The sequence below is a fragment of the Bactrocera oleae genome, chromosome 2, assembly GCF_042242935.1.
Source record: "Bactrocera oleae isolate idBacOlea1 chromosome 2, idBacOlea1, whole genome shotgun sequence".
Taxonomy (NCBI): Eukaryota; Metazoa; Arthropoda; class Insecta; order Diptera; family Tephritidae; genus Bactrocera; species Bactrocera oleae.
Window position 1 is genome coordinate 59227180 of NC_091536.1, and position 16091 is coordinate 59243270.

General features: G+C 35.0%; 3 protein-coding genes across 6 annotated transcripts; 2 read left to right on the forward strand and 1 right to left on the reverse strand.

The window, feature by feature from the left end:
- The first annotated feature begins 2979 nt into the window (after nucleotides 1-2979).
- On the forward strand, nucleotides 2980-7173 carry Polr2B (RNA polymerase II subunit RpII140). The gene is made up of 7 exons (XM_014236943.3): nucleotides 2980-3139; nucleotides 3242-3465; nucleotides 3536-4457; nucleotides 4526-5548; nucleotides 5611-6062; nucleotides 6125-6446; nucleotides 6503-7173. Exons 1-7 carry the CDS (start codon nucleotides 3121-3123, stop codon nucleotides 7069-7071), a joined length of 3531 nt encoding a protein of 1176 aa, XP_014092418.1. The 5' UTR covers nucleotides 2980-3120; the 3' UTR covers nucleotides 7072-7173.
- Nucleotides 7174-8164: 991 nt separating this feature from the next.
- Nucleotides 8165-13425, forward strand: Nct (Nicastrin). 2 transcript variants are annotated; one of them, XM_014236951.3, is made up of 7 exons: nucleotides 8165-8334; nucleotides 8582-8683; nucleotides 8761-9474; nucleotides 9958-10765; nucleotides 10824-11035; nucleotides 11105-11315; nucleotides 12095-13425. In XM_014236951.3, the coding sequence occupies exons 1-7, from the start codon at nucleotides 8274-8276 to the stop codon at nucleotides 12117-12119; spliced, it is 2133 nt and encodes a 710-aa protein (XP_014092426.1). In that variant the 5' UTR covers nucleotides 8165-8273; the 3' UTR covers nucleotides 12120-13425. The 2 variants fall into 2 exon arrangements, with proteins under 2 accessions (XP_014092426.1, XP_014092427.1); XM_014236952.3 differs by having other exon boundaries at nucleotides 12891-13425.
- A 667-nt stretch (nucleotides 13426-14092) lies between these two features.
- Nucleotides 14093-16001, reverse strand: HDAC11 (Histone deacetylase 11). Of its 3 annotated transcripts, none has more exons than XM_014236905.3 (6): nucleotides 15907-16001; nucleotides 15479-15699; nucleotides 15313-15423; nucleotides 14788-15254; nucleotides 14518-14626; nucleotides 14093-14444 (listed from the first exon to the last, which is right to left on the reverse strand). In XM_014236905.3, exons 1-6 carry the CDS (start codon nucleotides 15911-15913, stop codon nucleotides 14289-14291), a joined length of 1071 nt encoding a protein of 356 aa, XP_014092380.1. In that variant the 5' UTR covers nucleotides 15914-16001; the 3' UTR covers nucleotides 14093-14288. The 3 variants fall into 3 exon arrangements, with proteins under 3 accessions (XP_014092380.1, XP_036234339.1, XP_036234338.1); XM_036378446.2 differs by lacking the exon at nucleotides 15907-16001 and adding an exon at nucleotides 15765-15895; XM_036378445.2 differs by lacking the exon at nucleotides 15907-16001 and having other exon boundaries at nucleotides 15479-15895.
- Nucleotides 16002-16091: the final 90 nt, after the last annotated feature.

A 16091-nucleotide genomic window follows, 5' to 3' on the forward strand; every position in this document is an offset into this window, starting at 1 on the left:
TACTCATAACTTCGTCAATTTTGCTCCAATGTACTAGTATATAAATGTATCGGAAAAGTATAGAGCAACTACCAAATGTGGAATTTCAATACTTTAACCTTATCTACAACAAGAAATTTCCAATACATTCCACAATTGAATTTTTTATTTGAATATTTTAATAATCTTGCAACATGCTGCTTCAGAGTACATAAGTTTTTTCACTTAAGGGTTCTTTATATCACCTAAAACCACTCGAGACAGATATCGAGTTATACATATGTAGTTAAATGATTAGGATGACAAGACGAGTTGAAATCCGTGTGAATTTCTGTCTATCTGTCCGTAGTGGGCGTGGCCCCGCACCCTTATAAGTTTAATGTAAATATCTGCCAAATCACTTAAACTAAATCACAACAATATAAATATTTTAAGCATCTTCTTCGACAGTGTAAAAATGGTTGAAATCGGATCAAAACCCAGCCCACTCCTCATATAACGGTTATGATGAAAACTACTAAAAGTGCGATAACTCATTGAATAAAAGCGTCAGAGAGATTAAATTTTACCTCTATACAAATCAAGCACCAATAAACGCATCTAGATAGAACTTTGCAAGAATATTGCCTTTAAGATGTGCAACCTAATAACCGAAAATTGTCAAACTCGAATTTCAACTGTTCAAGCCCTCAGATACCGAAAATGTGGACCCCAGTTTCTATTGCGAAAAAATCCCTTCCTGATTACACAATGCACTATGTCAAATATGGATAGAACCGGGTCAATACTAGGTTTCATTTCGTCTAAGCCTCCCTTTAGTGTTAATATAAAGTTTTGCCAACAGCTGAAAGTAAATCCCCGGCTTTCATCCTTGCAAATTGCAAAAGAATTGTATAAAATGTAATAATAATTATATATACATACATATATATCTATATATATATACAATATATATGTATATACGTTTCTAATTTGAACACCAAAAGAGTATTTACGAATGTCACTCAAACATAAACAGTAGAAAGTCTCCTAAAAACACGCGATGAATAACAAAAATATTATTTATGTTATAGAAATTCAAAAGAGATCTGTGTGCCCCTTGGGGTTCAAAAACCTTTTAGTTGTCACTCTGCATGCAAAATTAAAATTTACTACTTATTCACAATTTTTATAAGGAATACCTCAGAATATTAGCCAAATAATTTTTGTTTCAAAGAAGTCTTGTTGACATTTAGAAACACTCATTATCAGATTTATTTCATTTCTCATTATTCAATAAATTTCTCATTATTTCATAAATCAAAATTAATAGTTGTTTTTAACCATAATAAATATTTAAATGTATTCTATAATTGATCATATCATATGTCTTATTCGTATTATCTTTAAAAATAAATTATAAAATAGATGGCAAAATTTAAAAAGATTTTATTTATTAAATTTAAGAAAACAAAATGAAACCTAATATTTTTATCTTTTGAGTATTCATTTACGTCTGAGTAGAACAGGTGAGTGGGTCATGGCCTGCGCTTATGCCACTTTAGGCGAAAGCAAGTAGTGAAATGTCGGTCAACAATGCTTATTATGCAAATTACCCTTCAAAGTTTAAACAAATATAATTCGAATTCATCTTTCTCATCTTTCTCAACATAAAGTTTAACCAAAAGATTAAAAAAATTATGGAATTTTAATCCAAGCATAGATCCAACGGCTAAGTATTTTGTTATAAAAATTGGTCGAATTCAATCCAAAAATACACCACCACCTATATCTTGAAGAGTTAATCCTCGACTTCCAGTTGGATTGATATTTCTAATTTGACATAAATTCCACAAAAGCCCCATCATACACCCGGATGCTTATATATTAGCTTAACACAATAAATTACGTATGGTATATTATGATTTCCGTCTGACAGAATCGTTGTTTCGAATCTTAGTTTTGGTATCGAAGCATACAGAGTAGGTCAGGTGCTCAATTAGTCTAATCTTTATACTCTGAACAGGTAATTACATTAAGTTTGCCACGAAGTTTCTAACCCTCATAGGGAAACGTCGGAACCCCTTTAAAAAATATATATAAATGCTGCTATGTCCGTCGTCCATCTGTATATACGCGAACTAGTCTATCAGTTTTTGAGATATCGCTCTGAAAATTGCACACAAGAGGCGTGTTGGCTTTATATTGCATGAGCATTTGTCTTTATATTGCATGAGCAGATCTGTTCCAAGTGACTATTATATTGCTTTATTGGAACGTTTGAAGTCCGAAATTGTAAAAAAAGCAACTACATATGACAAAAAAAAAAATGATTCATCACAATACTTCTCAGCAATATTTCTCACTTTTGGTACCAAATTATATAATATTATATACCATAGGTTGGCAATCATTGTAATAATCATTAGATCAAAAATATATATTCGAACAGAGATCACATCGCCTTAATAGCGTCCAGCAGGATCGTGGAATTATTCAAAGTGCTGGTACTTTGCAAATCTGTTTGAAAGAGGGAAGGACACTATAGATTTAAGGTCGAAGTGCAAAACGACAATCTTTTACTATTGCATTTTAGCAGGAAGAGTAGTGTACGGATAAGGAATTTTAGAAAAAATTTCATGCTTAATAGATTGAACTTGGTCCTAACTCGGTCTACACCATACACATAAAATTTTGTATAATACCTTACCTAATCAATTTAAAATGTATGTCTAAATCTTTCAACTAAACAAACTAATTAAATATAATAAAAACATATTTAGATGCAAAAATATTTAATAGCAAAATTCCGTTATTCAGTATTCTAATTTATTCTCAGTGAAAACTTTGTTATAGACGATTCTGAACATTGTCACTCGGAATGCTTATATGTAGGTATACATCGACGCGAAATGTCCAGCCATTTTCTATATTCCGACAGAATTTATTAATTTGCCGCCGTTAACAATATGCGGCGGCTAACTTTTAACAGCTGTCATAAGTCCACATTTGACATTTCTGTAATTGCCGATTTTCTGTGGCACATATTGCAGCGTATTTTTTCGAGTTCTATGAAATTTGTTATTTCAGTAATAGTTTTTTTAATATAAGTTGTAAGAAACAAACAATTAATTGGCCAAAAGCATTTTGCAAACAAGCAAAATGATGTACGAAGATGATGGTAAGAATTTAAGCCTTAGTAATAGCATAATAGTTCTACGCCACCTGGGTTCTCCGATCGCCATTATGAAAACGAGTTTCACTTATTTTTCTTAAATTGCAGAAATGTACGAAGAAGAGAATGCGGAGGAAATCTCCCACGAATTGTGGCAGGAAGCTTGCTGGATTGTAATCAACGCCTATTTCGATGAAAAGGGTTTAGTACGACAGCAATTGGACAGTTTTGACGAATTTATACAAATGTCTGTGCAACGCATTGTAGAAGACTCGCCGGCAATTGATTTGCAAGCAGAAGCCCAACACACATCTGGTGAAATTGAAACACCCGTAAGTCTACAATCAACTTTCTTTAATAAGCAAAACCAATTAGTTTTAAATGTATACTTTTTACAAATAGCCTCGCTTTTTACTAAAGTTTGAGCAAATTTATCTTTCCAAACCAACACATTGGGAAAAAGATGGTTCTCCAAGTCCAATGATGCCAAACGAAGCACGTTTACGCAATCTTACATATTCCGCTCCACTCTATGTGGACATAACAAAAACAAAAATTATAGAAGGTGCCGATCCAGTAGAAACTCAGCACCAGAAGACCTTTATTGGAAAGATTCCTATTATGTTGCGTTCCACCTACTGTCTCCTTTCACAGCTGACAGATCGTGATTTAACAGAATTAAATGAATGCCCTCTAGATCCGGGCGGTTATTTCATTATTAACGGATCAGAAAAAGTACTCATCGCCCAGGAAAAAATGGCAACAAATACTGTATACGTTTTCAGCATGAAAGATGGTAAATACGCTTTCAAATCGGAAATCCGTTCATGTCTCGAACACAGCTCCAGACCGACTTCTACCTTATGGGTAAATATGATGGCTCGTGGTTCACAGAATATCAAAAAATCTGCCATTGGCCAGCGCATAATCGCGATCTTACCATACATTAAACAAGAAATTCCTATAATGATAGTTTTCCGAGCTTTGGGTTTTGTAGCCGATCGCGATATTTTGGAGCACATCATCTATGATTTTGATGATCCCGAAATGATGGAAATGGTAAAACCATCACTTGATGAAGCGTTCGTCGTGCAAGAGCAAAATGTAGCCTTAAATTTTATTGGTGCTCGTGGCGCACGACCGGGTGTAACAAAAGACAAACGTATAAAATACGCAAAAGAAATTTTACAAAAGGAAATGTTGCCCCATGTAGGCGTATCCGATTTTTGTGAAACAAAGAAAGCATATTTTTTGGGTTACATGGTACATCGTTTACTGCTTGCTTCGCTCGGTCGTCGTGAGTTAGACGATCGTGATCACTACGGTAAGATAAAGATATACAATTGCAAAAATAACGCAATATACTAAGTGCAACACATTTTTATTGTATAGGTAACAAACGTTTAGATCTTGCCGGACCCCTATTGGCCTTCCTTTTCCGTGGGCTATTCAAGAATCTTATGAAAGAAGTCCGTATGTACACACAAAAGTTCATCGATCGTGGAAAGGATTTCAACTTAGAATTAGCCATCAAAACGAATATAATAACAGACGGTCTGCGTTACTCTTTGGCCACTGGTAATTGGGGTGATCAAAAGAAGGCACATCAGGCCCGCGCTGGCGTGTCTCAGGTGTTGAATCGTTTAACTTTTGCATCTACATTGTCACATTTACGGCGTGTCAACTCACCTATCGGACGCGATGGTAAATTGGCCAAACCACGTCAATTGCACAATACACTCTGGGGCATGTTGTGCCCGGCCGAGACACCAGAGGGGGCGGCTGTCGGTCTGGTAAAGAATTTAGCACTTATGGCATACATTTCTGTTGGTTCCCAGCCTTCGCCTATTTTGGAATTCTTGGAAGAATGGTCCATGGAAAATCTTGAAGAAATCGCCCCCTCTGCCATCGCAGATGCAACAAAAATTTTCGTTAATGGCTGCTGGGTCGGCATACATCGTGATCCAGAGCAGTTGATGGCTACACTGCGTAAATTGCGTCGTCAGATGGATATCATTGTCTCGGAAGTATCAATGATCCGTGATATTCGCGATCGTGAAATAAGAATATACACAGATGCCGGTCGTATTTGTCGTCCGCTATTGATTGTTGAGAATGGCTCACTGTTGTTGAAAAAAACTCATGTGGACATGTTAAAGGAACGTGATTATAATAACTATAGTTGGCAAGTTCTGGTCGCATCGGGTGTAGTGGAATACATTGACACTTTGGAGGAGGAGACTGTGATGATTGCGATGTCGCCATATGATTTGAAACAAGACAAGGACTATGCATATTGTACGACCTACACACACTGCGAAATCCATCCGGCGATGATTTTGGGGGTATGTGCCTCCATTATTCCATTCCCCGATCACAATCAGAGTCCGCGTAACACATATCAAAGCGCTATGGGTACTATATCTGGGAAATATCTTTTAAGCCGTGGTTAAACATAACTAAATTAATTTTTGTAGGTAAACAAGCTATGGGTGTCTACATTACCAATTTCCACGTACGAATGGACACACTGGCACACGTACTCTATTATCCAATGAAACCGTTGGTCACTACACGATCCATGGAGTATCTGCGCTTCAGAGAGCTACCAGCTGGCATAAATTCAATTGTTGCCATTTTATGTTACACCGGATACAACCAGGAAGATTCTGTCATTTTGAATGCTTCGGCAGTGGAGCGTGGCTTTTTCCGTTCAGTTTTCTACCGCTCATATAAAGATTCTGAGAACAAGCGTATTGGCGACCAAGAAGAGAACTTCGAGAAGCCCAATCGTCAGACTTGTCAGGGCATGCGGAATGCTCACTACGACAAATTGGATGATGACGGTATTATTGCGCCTGGTATTCGTGTATCAGGTGATGATGTGGTTATTGGGAAAACAATTACTCTGCCTGAAAATGACGATGAGGTATAATAGTATTGTATATGCATTGCGTTTTACCAAAAAGTTTTATTATTTTCTCTTTTTAGCTCGATAGTACCACAAAGCGTTTCAGTAAGCGAGATGCTTCGACTTTTCTACGTAACTCCGAAACGGGTATTGTTGATCAAGTCATGTTAACACTGAATAGCGAGGGTTATAAATTCTGTAAAATTCGTGTGCGCTCAGTGCGTATACCGCAAATTGGCGATAAGTTTGCCTCACGTCACGGGCAGAAGGGTACTTGTGGCATCCAGTATCGACAAGAAGACATGGCGTTTACATGTGAAGGGCTTGCTCCAGACATTATTATCAATCCTCACGCCATTCCATCTCGTATGACAATTGGCCATTTAATCGAGTGTTTGCAAGGTACAACTTATGCGGTGTTTCTTTAAATTCGCTTTTACAATTACATTTTGTTGTAGGAAAGTTGGGCTCAAACAAAGGTGAAATTGGTGATGCTACGCCATTCAACGATGCTGTGAACGTACAAAAAATATCCACGTTCCTACAGGAGTATGGCTATCATTTGCGTGGTAATGAGGTGATGTACAACGGTCATACGGGTCGCAAAATCAATGCACAAGTATTCTTGGGACCTACCTATTACCAACGTCTCAAGCACATGGTGGATGACAAAATTCACTCTCGCGCACGTGGTCCCGTACAGATTTTGGTGCGTCAACCCATGGAGGGTAGGGCACGCGATGGAGGTCTACGTTTCGGTGAGATGGAGCGAGATTGTCAGATATCTCATGGAGCTGCACAATTTCTACGCGAACGTCTCTTTGAGGTTTCCGATCCATATCGTATACATGTGTGTAATTTCTGTGGTCTTATTGCCATAGCTAATTTGCGTAATAATACTTTTGAGTGCAAGGGTTGCAAAAATAAAACCCAAATATCACAAGTTCGTTTGCCGTATGCCGCGAAGTTGCTGTTCCAGGAGCTAATGTCGATGAACATTGCTCCGCGACTGATGGTTGTGCAGTAGACATAAGATTGAACTTAACAGCGCTGACATTTTATATTTCTATTCGAAAACATTGTAGTACTATAATTTACAAATAAAGTAAAAGTCCAATACTTCAAACAATGTAAAGTTAATTCGTGTAAAACAAGGCCAATGTTTATGATATTCTTTTGCATGCATTATTATAATGTATGATATTTGAAGAATATTCTGTTAAATTTTCATGGAGAAATATTAAAAAATACGGCGATGGCAACAATTACTTAAGAGCGTCTAAATTCAATTATTGACAATTTTAAATTCTTCAACGTTTGAATCGAAATAGTGTTTAAAACGATCGGTACAGTAGTTTTAAATTTGTGAGAATAACTGCCTACCCTACGTGAGTTGTGGGAAAACCGCTTTAAAGTTTTAAAATCTGATGTAAAACTTTAATAATAAAAGTTATAAAAACAATAATAACTTCGTCAATTTTACTCCAATCGATTTAAAATAGACAACGTTCTCGAAATATTTTGCATTCATTTAAACAATAAATGAATAAACAAAATTTCAAAATCCAACTTTCATTTTTAGGTCATGCCGGAAGACAAAAATATTTCTCAAAGAATTACTTCGATGAATTTTTACACCTATATAACAATAAAAGCAGAATTTTGAACGGAATGTGAATATTCAAAGTTTGTTGCTCATTAGCCGAAAATTCTTTGTTGGTGTTGCCCGTTGCGTTCACACAAACGACCCTCTAATCTTTTATTCCCAAATTATGGTTTTCATTAACTTATTTTTATCAATATTCACCCTTTTCTAAAATATTTTTTATATTTTGAATAATTGTATATATATTTGCATATGACATACAAAATCGAGATGATAAAATTCAAATTTACGAACATATTGCAAATATTAACAAAGAAATATTGATTTCGTAACACAGGAACACAAAGTGTGCCACCCGAGCACAAGCAACTTGGTACCCTTCGCCTTTTCTCGACACCCCCTCGCCCAACAAAGTACGAGTTTGGGCAATAAAAGTTTTCTCGTGTAAGCGCGCACTAGATTGAATTCAATATCACTTAACATACCCTATGTGGCATGATTTGAACATACTATTTGGCATTTATCACAAAAGAAAACAGTCGTCAGCTGCAACAAATAGATTGCATTCTCCATTTCTTGCAAACTTTCTTGTCTTTCATAATTAAAGCGGCTGAAAAGAGAAAATGGACCTTCGAATAATCTTTTTTTTCATCTTACAATTGATTGGCTTCAACATTTTGTTTGGTAAGTTTTAAATGCATGTCCATAATTATATCTATTGCGTGAAATTTTAGTTGCTGTAAATTCTTGCTCATTCAAATGGTCATTATAAAGCCTACAATTTTAGTCAACTGCTTGTTAAAACAATAGTGATATAATTTATAGGTTTTCCACTTATTAGAATTTTATAAGTAGGCGTAAAAATTGTCAACAATGAGTCACTTTACATTGCACTTATTTTCTTGTCTGTATAATTACATGTAATAACTAGTGGCAGGCCAAAGTCAACGCATAAAAGATGGAATGTACTCATCTATAAGTGGAGCCAGCTGCTTCCGGCGCCTCAATGGAACCCATCAAACGGGCTGCTCATGTGAGTTTAAATTTTTTTATAAATGCATCCGTGACAGTCAGTCGGTAAAATTATTCTTTATCTCTATTCTGTAACAGCGAGCCAATTTGGTTCTGTAGGAGCACTACATCTTATACAAGTTGTGGAGGATTTTGAATTTTTACTACGAAACCCACCTGCGCCTCCATATGCGCCCATGATACCACCGCATCTCTTCACTCGGCTAAATATGCTGCGTTTAAAAAATGAAGCACAACACAATATAACTGTAGTATTGCTTATCAATGACAACGAAAAAATGAAACAGTTTTCGCATGAACTTACTTGCCCGAATCAATATAGTGGTTTATTGCTGCCAAACAGCAAGGAAACAGCAACTTGCGATACACAAAATGCTGAGAATGCCTGGAATCCTTGGGGAACTGGACTGTTACATGAAGATTTTCCATTTCCCATTTATTATATAGCAGACGAAGAAGAAGTTTACAAGCTGAAGTTGTGCTTTCAAAAGTTTAATAATTTTGATTACAGTGGGCATGCCACACGTAGTCTTTGCGCTGTTGAAGTAAGTACTTTTATGTCGGCGGCGGTCAATTCTGAAGTTTGCATTCGTCGTTCGAACTTCATTAACAACCTAGCTCGAACTAGATACTGTGATCCCTTGGAAGGCAACAATGTTTACGCCACAATGTACCCTCGTAATTTTTCAAGTTCCATAGCAGAAGACACCTCACAAATTCGTACAGACCCGAACGAGAAATTTATTCTAATATCTTGTAGAATGGATACCGCCTCCATGTTTGATGGGTTAGGTAAGTAACATATATATCACCGTATATATATATTAAGCGGATACCCTATAAATTGTATATATATATATATATATTTAAATGATCAGCATGATGAGCTGAGTCGATTTAACCATGTTCGTCTGTATACATATACACGAACTAGTCCCTCAGTTTTTGAGATATCGATCTGAAATTTCGCACATGTACATAATTATCTCTCCAAGGAGCTGTTCATTTGTCGGGATCGCAGATATCGGACCGCAATAGTAAATAGCTGTCATACAAACTAATCGATCAAAACTCTGTACTATGGAAAACTTTTTCATTTGAGTAGATATCTTTACTCATTTTGGCAAAGATCATTGTCTATTAGCTACCATACCGATCAAAATCATGTTCTTGTATGGAATCTTTTACATTTTTGAAGGGTATTATAACTTGTGTACCATCGAAGTTAACGGTTTTTCTTCTTTTATTAATATTTTTCATTTACCTGTTTTCTAGGTTTGGGCGCTATGGATTCACTGACGAGCTATGTGACATTGATGAGCGTTGCTAGCACACTTAAGCAATACCTTCCTAACAATTACTCGGAATTAACTAGAAAACTGAACATACTATTTCTTATTTTCAACGGCGAATCGTATGATTATATCGGATCACAACGTTTTGTCTACGATTTAGAAAACTTAGATTTCCCCTTACCATCAACACTAACAGCTCCAATTTCTTTTGAAAACATTGAGTTAATGATCGATATAGGTGTATTGGATGAAGTCTCAGCAATAAATGTACACACCTTAAATACATCCGAAAAGGCTGCATCATTCGCAGCTGCTTTAAATGCGCAAAGTCAAAATTTTGATATTAAGTTTGAACTAAAAGTGGGTACAAATATACCACCCACGTCAGCGCAATCCTTCCTACGCAAAAATCAGACATTCCCTGCGTTGATATTAAATTCAAGGCCGCAGAACAGATACTATCACTCAATATATGACAACGCGGCAAATCTTAATTTCACATATGGTAACCACACCGAACAATATTACACCAAACTTATGTCTACTGAGGAGGCACTGCAATATTTCTCAGCAGATTCAGTGCAAATCAAAATACGTAATGTGTCAACGAGTGTAGCCTTGGCGTTGACACAATTACTTCTTAGCAAAGGACCTCTCGAGAAAGGTTACGCAAGTCCTGTATTAGTAGATGAGCTACTGCATTGCTTTCTACAGTCAGCTGATTGTAGACTGTTTAAAGATGCTTCACCAGTTAATAGCCTGCCAGGACTACCGTTTCCACCATCACGGTATGTGCGAGTTCAAACGTATTCTAAATTGCAACAATTAAACATAAAATATTTATAGCTACATCAGCGTTGCTGGTAGTCCACAGGATTCATCTGGTTGGACGTATCGCGTTTTAGGATTATTATTGTCAACTGAAGTAGCTGATACCGTGGAAGAGAAGTGTGGACCTTTGCCATTGCAGTGGATTGCTGGCCAAAAAGGAGCCGGCGAATGTCGCCTGACAACGCAGAACTATAGTCACGCTCTAAGTCCGGCGTTTTTAATAGATGGTACGTTCACCAAATCAATTGAGAACTTGCTTAAATTTATTCTCTTTATTTTATCATTTTTCTCACTAGATTACAATTGGAAATCAGGTCAATACTCAACGTGGACTGAATCCACCTGGGCCGGTCTCAGAGCGCGCATGTTCCTACGGCCATCCAGAGTACACGAAATCGTCACACTCTCCATTGGCATTGTTGTGCTGATTATTTCATTTTGTTTAGTCTACATTATTAGCAGCCGCTCAGAAATACTTTTCGAAGGCGCAACGACAAGTTCGGATGCGTAAGTACTTCTACATAGCATCTTGGGATTACTGGCTTATTTGGCATGTTTACATTTCACAACTCATCAGATAATAACGAAGTTTGTATCCTGAATTTGTATATATAGTAGCTCCGATTTGTCTACTCGTTGCTTGACTTCAGACTCATCTCACTTGAATTTGGATGTGAATAAATTATACATTCCCCTATTATATTATACATTACTCTATTCCGTTATGTCTGACGTATCCATGTATCATAACATTGTATGAGTATTTATGTTGCATTGTTTGCATGCATGTTTGAAGGGATTTCGAAAGTGTAAACATGTACCAAAATCAGGGTTGTAAATAATCCATTAAGAAATAATCGTATTAAAATTTTATTTTTTTCTTATTTTGTATTCCCGAAAATCTTAATTAAAAATAATTTTTAATCCCAAATATGGGATTAAAAAAGAAATTTAATCCGAAATACCGGATCGAGAAAATAATCCCAAGCATATAATAAGGAATTTAAAAAAAATTAAAAGTTTTAATCCCAAGCTTTAAAATACAAAAAAAATCAAACTTTTAATGCCAAAATCGGAATTAAAAAATTTATTTTTATTCCAAGATATTGCGATTAAAAATGATTCTAATTAAGATATTGCGATTAAAAAATTCGCAACCCTGACCACAATAGGCATGCTTACTAAACAATCATCATCTCAGCTGGAATGTATTTATTTGTATGAAATGCATTATTTACCACAATTTTATTGTTAACAGATTTGTAATATTTGTTGCCTTTTTCTAGGTTAACGACTCCGACTGCTTGTTAATAACCAAAGCATACGCAAAAGCAATACGTTGTAAACATAAATGACTAGACCGTCTCTCTAATTGAAATTATTATATATATATGTTCCTTAATTGGAAGAGTCAAATCACACACATTCGATAAAACAGCAAATTAATGTACCGTCTCATAATCATCAAGTACACTACCATCGCCAATCCTCTCCACTATTGTCCCGTCTATTATGATTAACCGCTAGAACATTTCATCATCAGCATACACTAGAGCACTCGTTAATTGGTAACTAAATATGTACAACTCGACACAAGCTGATGCATACTGAAACGCACACTACTGTTGCCGTACATACTACACTGAAAGACTGCTGCCAAGTTGTTACATTTTTACCTAAATATAAACCATGATATCATAAAATATAGTTAAATTGACGTAAAGATTTAAAATCATAAATTTAAATGCTAAACTATGCTGTTTTTAGACATATGTATGTATGTACGTGAAATCAGGAGTTTAAGGCATATTTTAGTAAAAACAAAGGATTAATGCGTTGTATAAATGTTTAATCAAAATATTTTAATGTAAATTAATTTTCTTACCTTCTCACATATTTCAACGCATTTTTTTTTTATCTGCTATGTGCACTTGGTGTATGTCCCATTAGCGTAGAATTATATCTTTTGTTTTGTCAACTAATTTTTATTAACACAATCACAAACTTCAATGTTTATATATACGGTAATATGATATTCTAATTCATAACTAATTAAATTTGTATTACCAAATATGTTTCCAGATTTGCGTATACTGCATTATAGCATAATGTCCGCCCAAGCTAATAGTTTCTTACAAATTCTAAAAGCCATTGTTTGAGTTTTCGTTTCAAGTACTTTAAGTATACCCTATTTCGATAACTGTAAATCATATTTATCGCGATTTCCATTTTGCCCAACGTATATATTTGATATTATATGTATAATTAATAAATAAACTTATGCTTCTCTATTTATTAAGACGAATTATATAATTTATATATATATATATATAACATTAGTGCAGAGAAAATTAAATAAAACAATAATGCACGTATGTGCAAATGCATAAGAAAAGGTCTCAAAAGGCCACTCTTTACATACCTTATTGTATTATTCATAATATAAAACAAAATAAAAAACAACAAGAATGTAACAATTTTTACAGTTCGAAAATGTGTTTTATCTCGAAAATGCATAAATGCATGCATACAATGTGTTTCTAGTATGAACAATAATATTATATACTGCTAATTTATGAGAATACGAATAAAGCCAAAATAATTTTTATAAACTGAATGGTACACCCTTTATATCTTTCAATGATGGTATAGGAGGGATAGGCATTTTTTAAAAGGCTTTGTATATTTAATTTAGCATTATCTGTCATTTTTATCGTTTAACTTATTTATGCGAAAGAAAATGCATATACTTAAAAAATCTTTAAGGGTGATTTTATAAAATAAAAAAAAAACACTTCCGCAGTCCATACTCCTAGATTATCCTGTATCGTTCTCTAAAGCTACCAATACTTGAGTACGGTTCTGCACTCTGGTCACCATAAATTGAAAACTAAACTATTTTCTTTGTTTTTATGCAAAATAACTGCTTTCAAATAGTTTATGTACCCGTTTTCTATTTTCTCTTAATATATTTCTGAAATAAACTACACTAATATAGTTTTTTGATGTGTTGAAACAGTAATACCATAAATAGGGCCGTAAAGAGAAAATCGGGGCCAGGTGATGATTGTAGTAAATTGCTGGAGAAAAAATGTACGACTCCGGGCCCGGGAAGAATTGGCCCCGATCTCTCATTCACTGTCTGAAAAAAAGTATTAAGTTCGATAATATTACAACCGAAATTTATTTTAACGGATTGAGCTGATATCGGTAATATCGAATGGGCTTAAAAGTTATCTGGCGAGGTATACTGATTCAAGTAAACAGAATCACAGAAACAAAAGTTTAGTTTGGGGTATACTTTCAGTTTATCTCATCTTAAATTTATTTATATTAACTATACATATATATGTAACTATACATATATATGTTCCAATTTACTTTAATTCTATCTCAATAAGCGTTACAAATTGCAATTGCTCAAAGTCATTAAGTCAGTTCTTATGTTTCAAAATGGATTAACCCAAAATAATATAGAATTTAGCAGACAAGCAGGCCTTTGGCTTTGAGATTAACAATCGATTCAGCAATAACCTTAGCAGAGGACTTTAAATAGCCACCACTGAGCAACATTACGATTGGAATGCGTTCTTCACGACAAGTAGCAAAAACAAATTGATCCCGTTCCATAACACCCTGTGAACCATACGATGATATAAACAACAGAATTGAAGAGTTATAACAATATTACTAACACAGACATACATACCTCTGGTGTTATGGATAAAAGGCCCAGAGGATCTCCCAAAAGTATGTCAGTACCAGCATTATATACCAATAAGTCTGGACGGAACTCACTCAAAGCGTATTTTAAGGACCTATGTAATATAATTTTGAATATTTTATTTGAGTGTTTAAAAATAGTTTAAAATTAATTTAAAACATAATTAATAGTAGTAATTAAAATATGTTGAACCAAACCTGAAAGAAAAAGAACTGTGACACGATACTTTATTGAAATCTTGTGCAAACTGTTTACCTTTTCAATTTTTTCATATAAGTTTCATCCGCTGTGCGAGGTTTCAGCTCCACCGCACAACTTATAGCCAATTTGGCTTCATGATCACGCGGATATATTGAGGCGTTGTACATATCCAAAATGAATACTTTTTCATTTTCGTAAAAATCGCGTTCGTGGCCATTTCCCTGATGTGCATCTAAATCCACAATCATTGCTGTCTCGACATTTGGCTCTTCCTCCAATGTTTTGGTGATAAGCAAAGTAATATCTGCATAGGGGCAGAAGCCACCACCTTTGTAGGCACAACAATGGTGAAATCCTCCGCCCAAATTAATAGCCCATCCATAACGTATTGCCAGACTACCGGCCAATATAGATCCAGCAGTTTGAAAGCGCATGGGTCGCAAGTAACCACGCTGTACAAACTTGTTAGGTACAAAAAGTAGCAAAGGAATTTCCGATATTTTGGCTGCATTCACACTCCACTTTTTGAAGTGATACGAAACAATTTAACACAATTTTTTTTTTATAGAAATATTGTACCTTAAGGCTGCGTAAATATTTTCGTGTATGGACCTTTTGAAGCTCAGCCTTTGTTATTTCACTCGGCTCATAAAATCGGCCAGGACGAAATACTTCATTTTGAAGTAAAAACTGCAATTGAGGAAATTTTATTAATTTCTATTAAAAAAATTAAATATGCATTTACTTTTAATACGTGTGCTCCTTTAGCCGCATCGAAAGGATGTAATTTTTCCATACCGCAAAATCTCACCCCATAACTTTTTGAGTACACAATTGGTGTTTTAAGAGAATTGTCTTCCTGTTCCTCATTTGATTTCCGTTTTGCAACAGCATGCTCTGATCGTTCGTCATCCTGCTCGCGCATTACCCAAACCACCTCCTTTTGTTGCTCATGATGCACTTTCTCTGTAAATCGTTTCATTCTATATTCTACGCATGATTTTATGCAAATAATGCAGCAATTGAATTACAAATCTATAAACATCTGATTTATTCAATGTCGTTGCATTATCGTGAATTGCTAATCCATGTATTTGACGATTAAGTGACGGAAGTTAAGAAAAAGACAAACGTCAAACATAAAACTTGCGCGTCTATAGCCACTAAACACACCCCACATAACCGTACAGCAGGTTCAAAAAGAAATATCCGCTTCGTTAATTTTTTATTTTACGAAAAATTGGAAATGCCTGATTTTATTTGTGAAAAACGTGGATAAAGAATCATTTAATTACAAAAAAGATATTGAGCTTAGATTTTGAATTTATATGAACACAATTTGAAAATCAAAAAAAGTC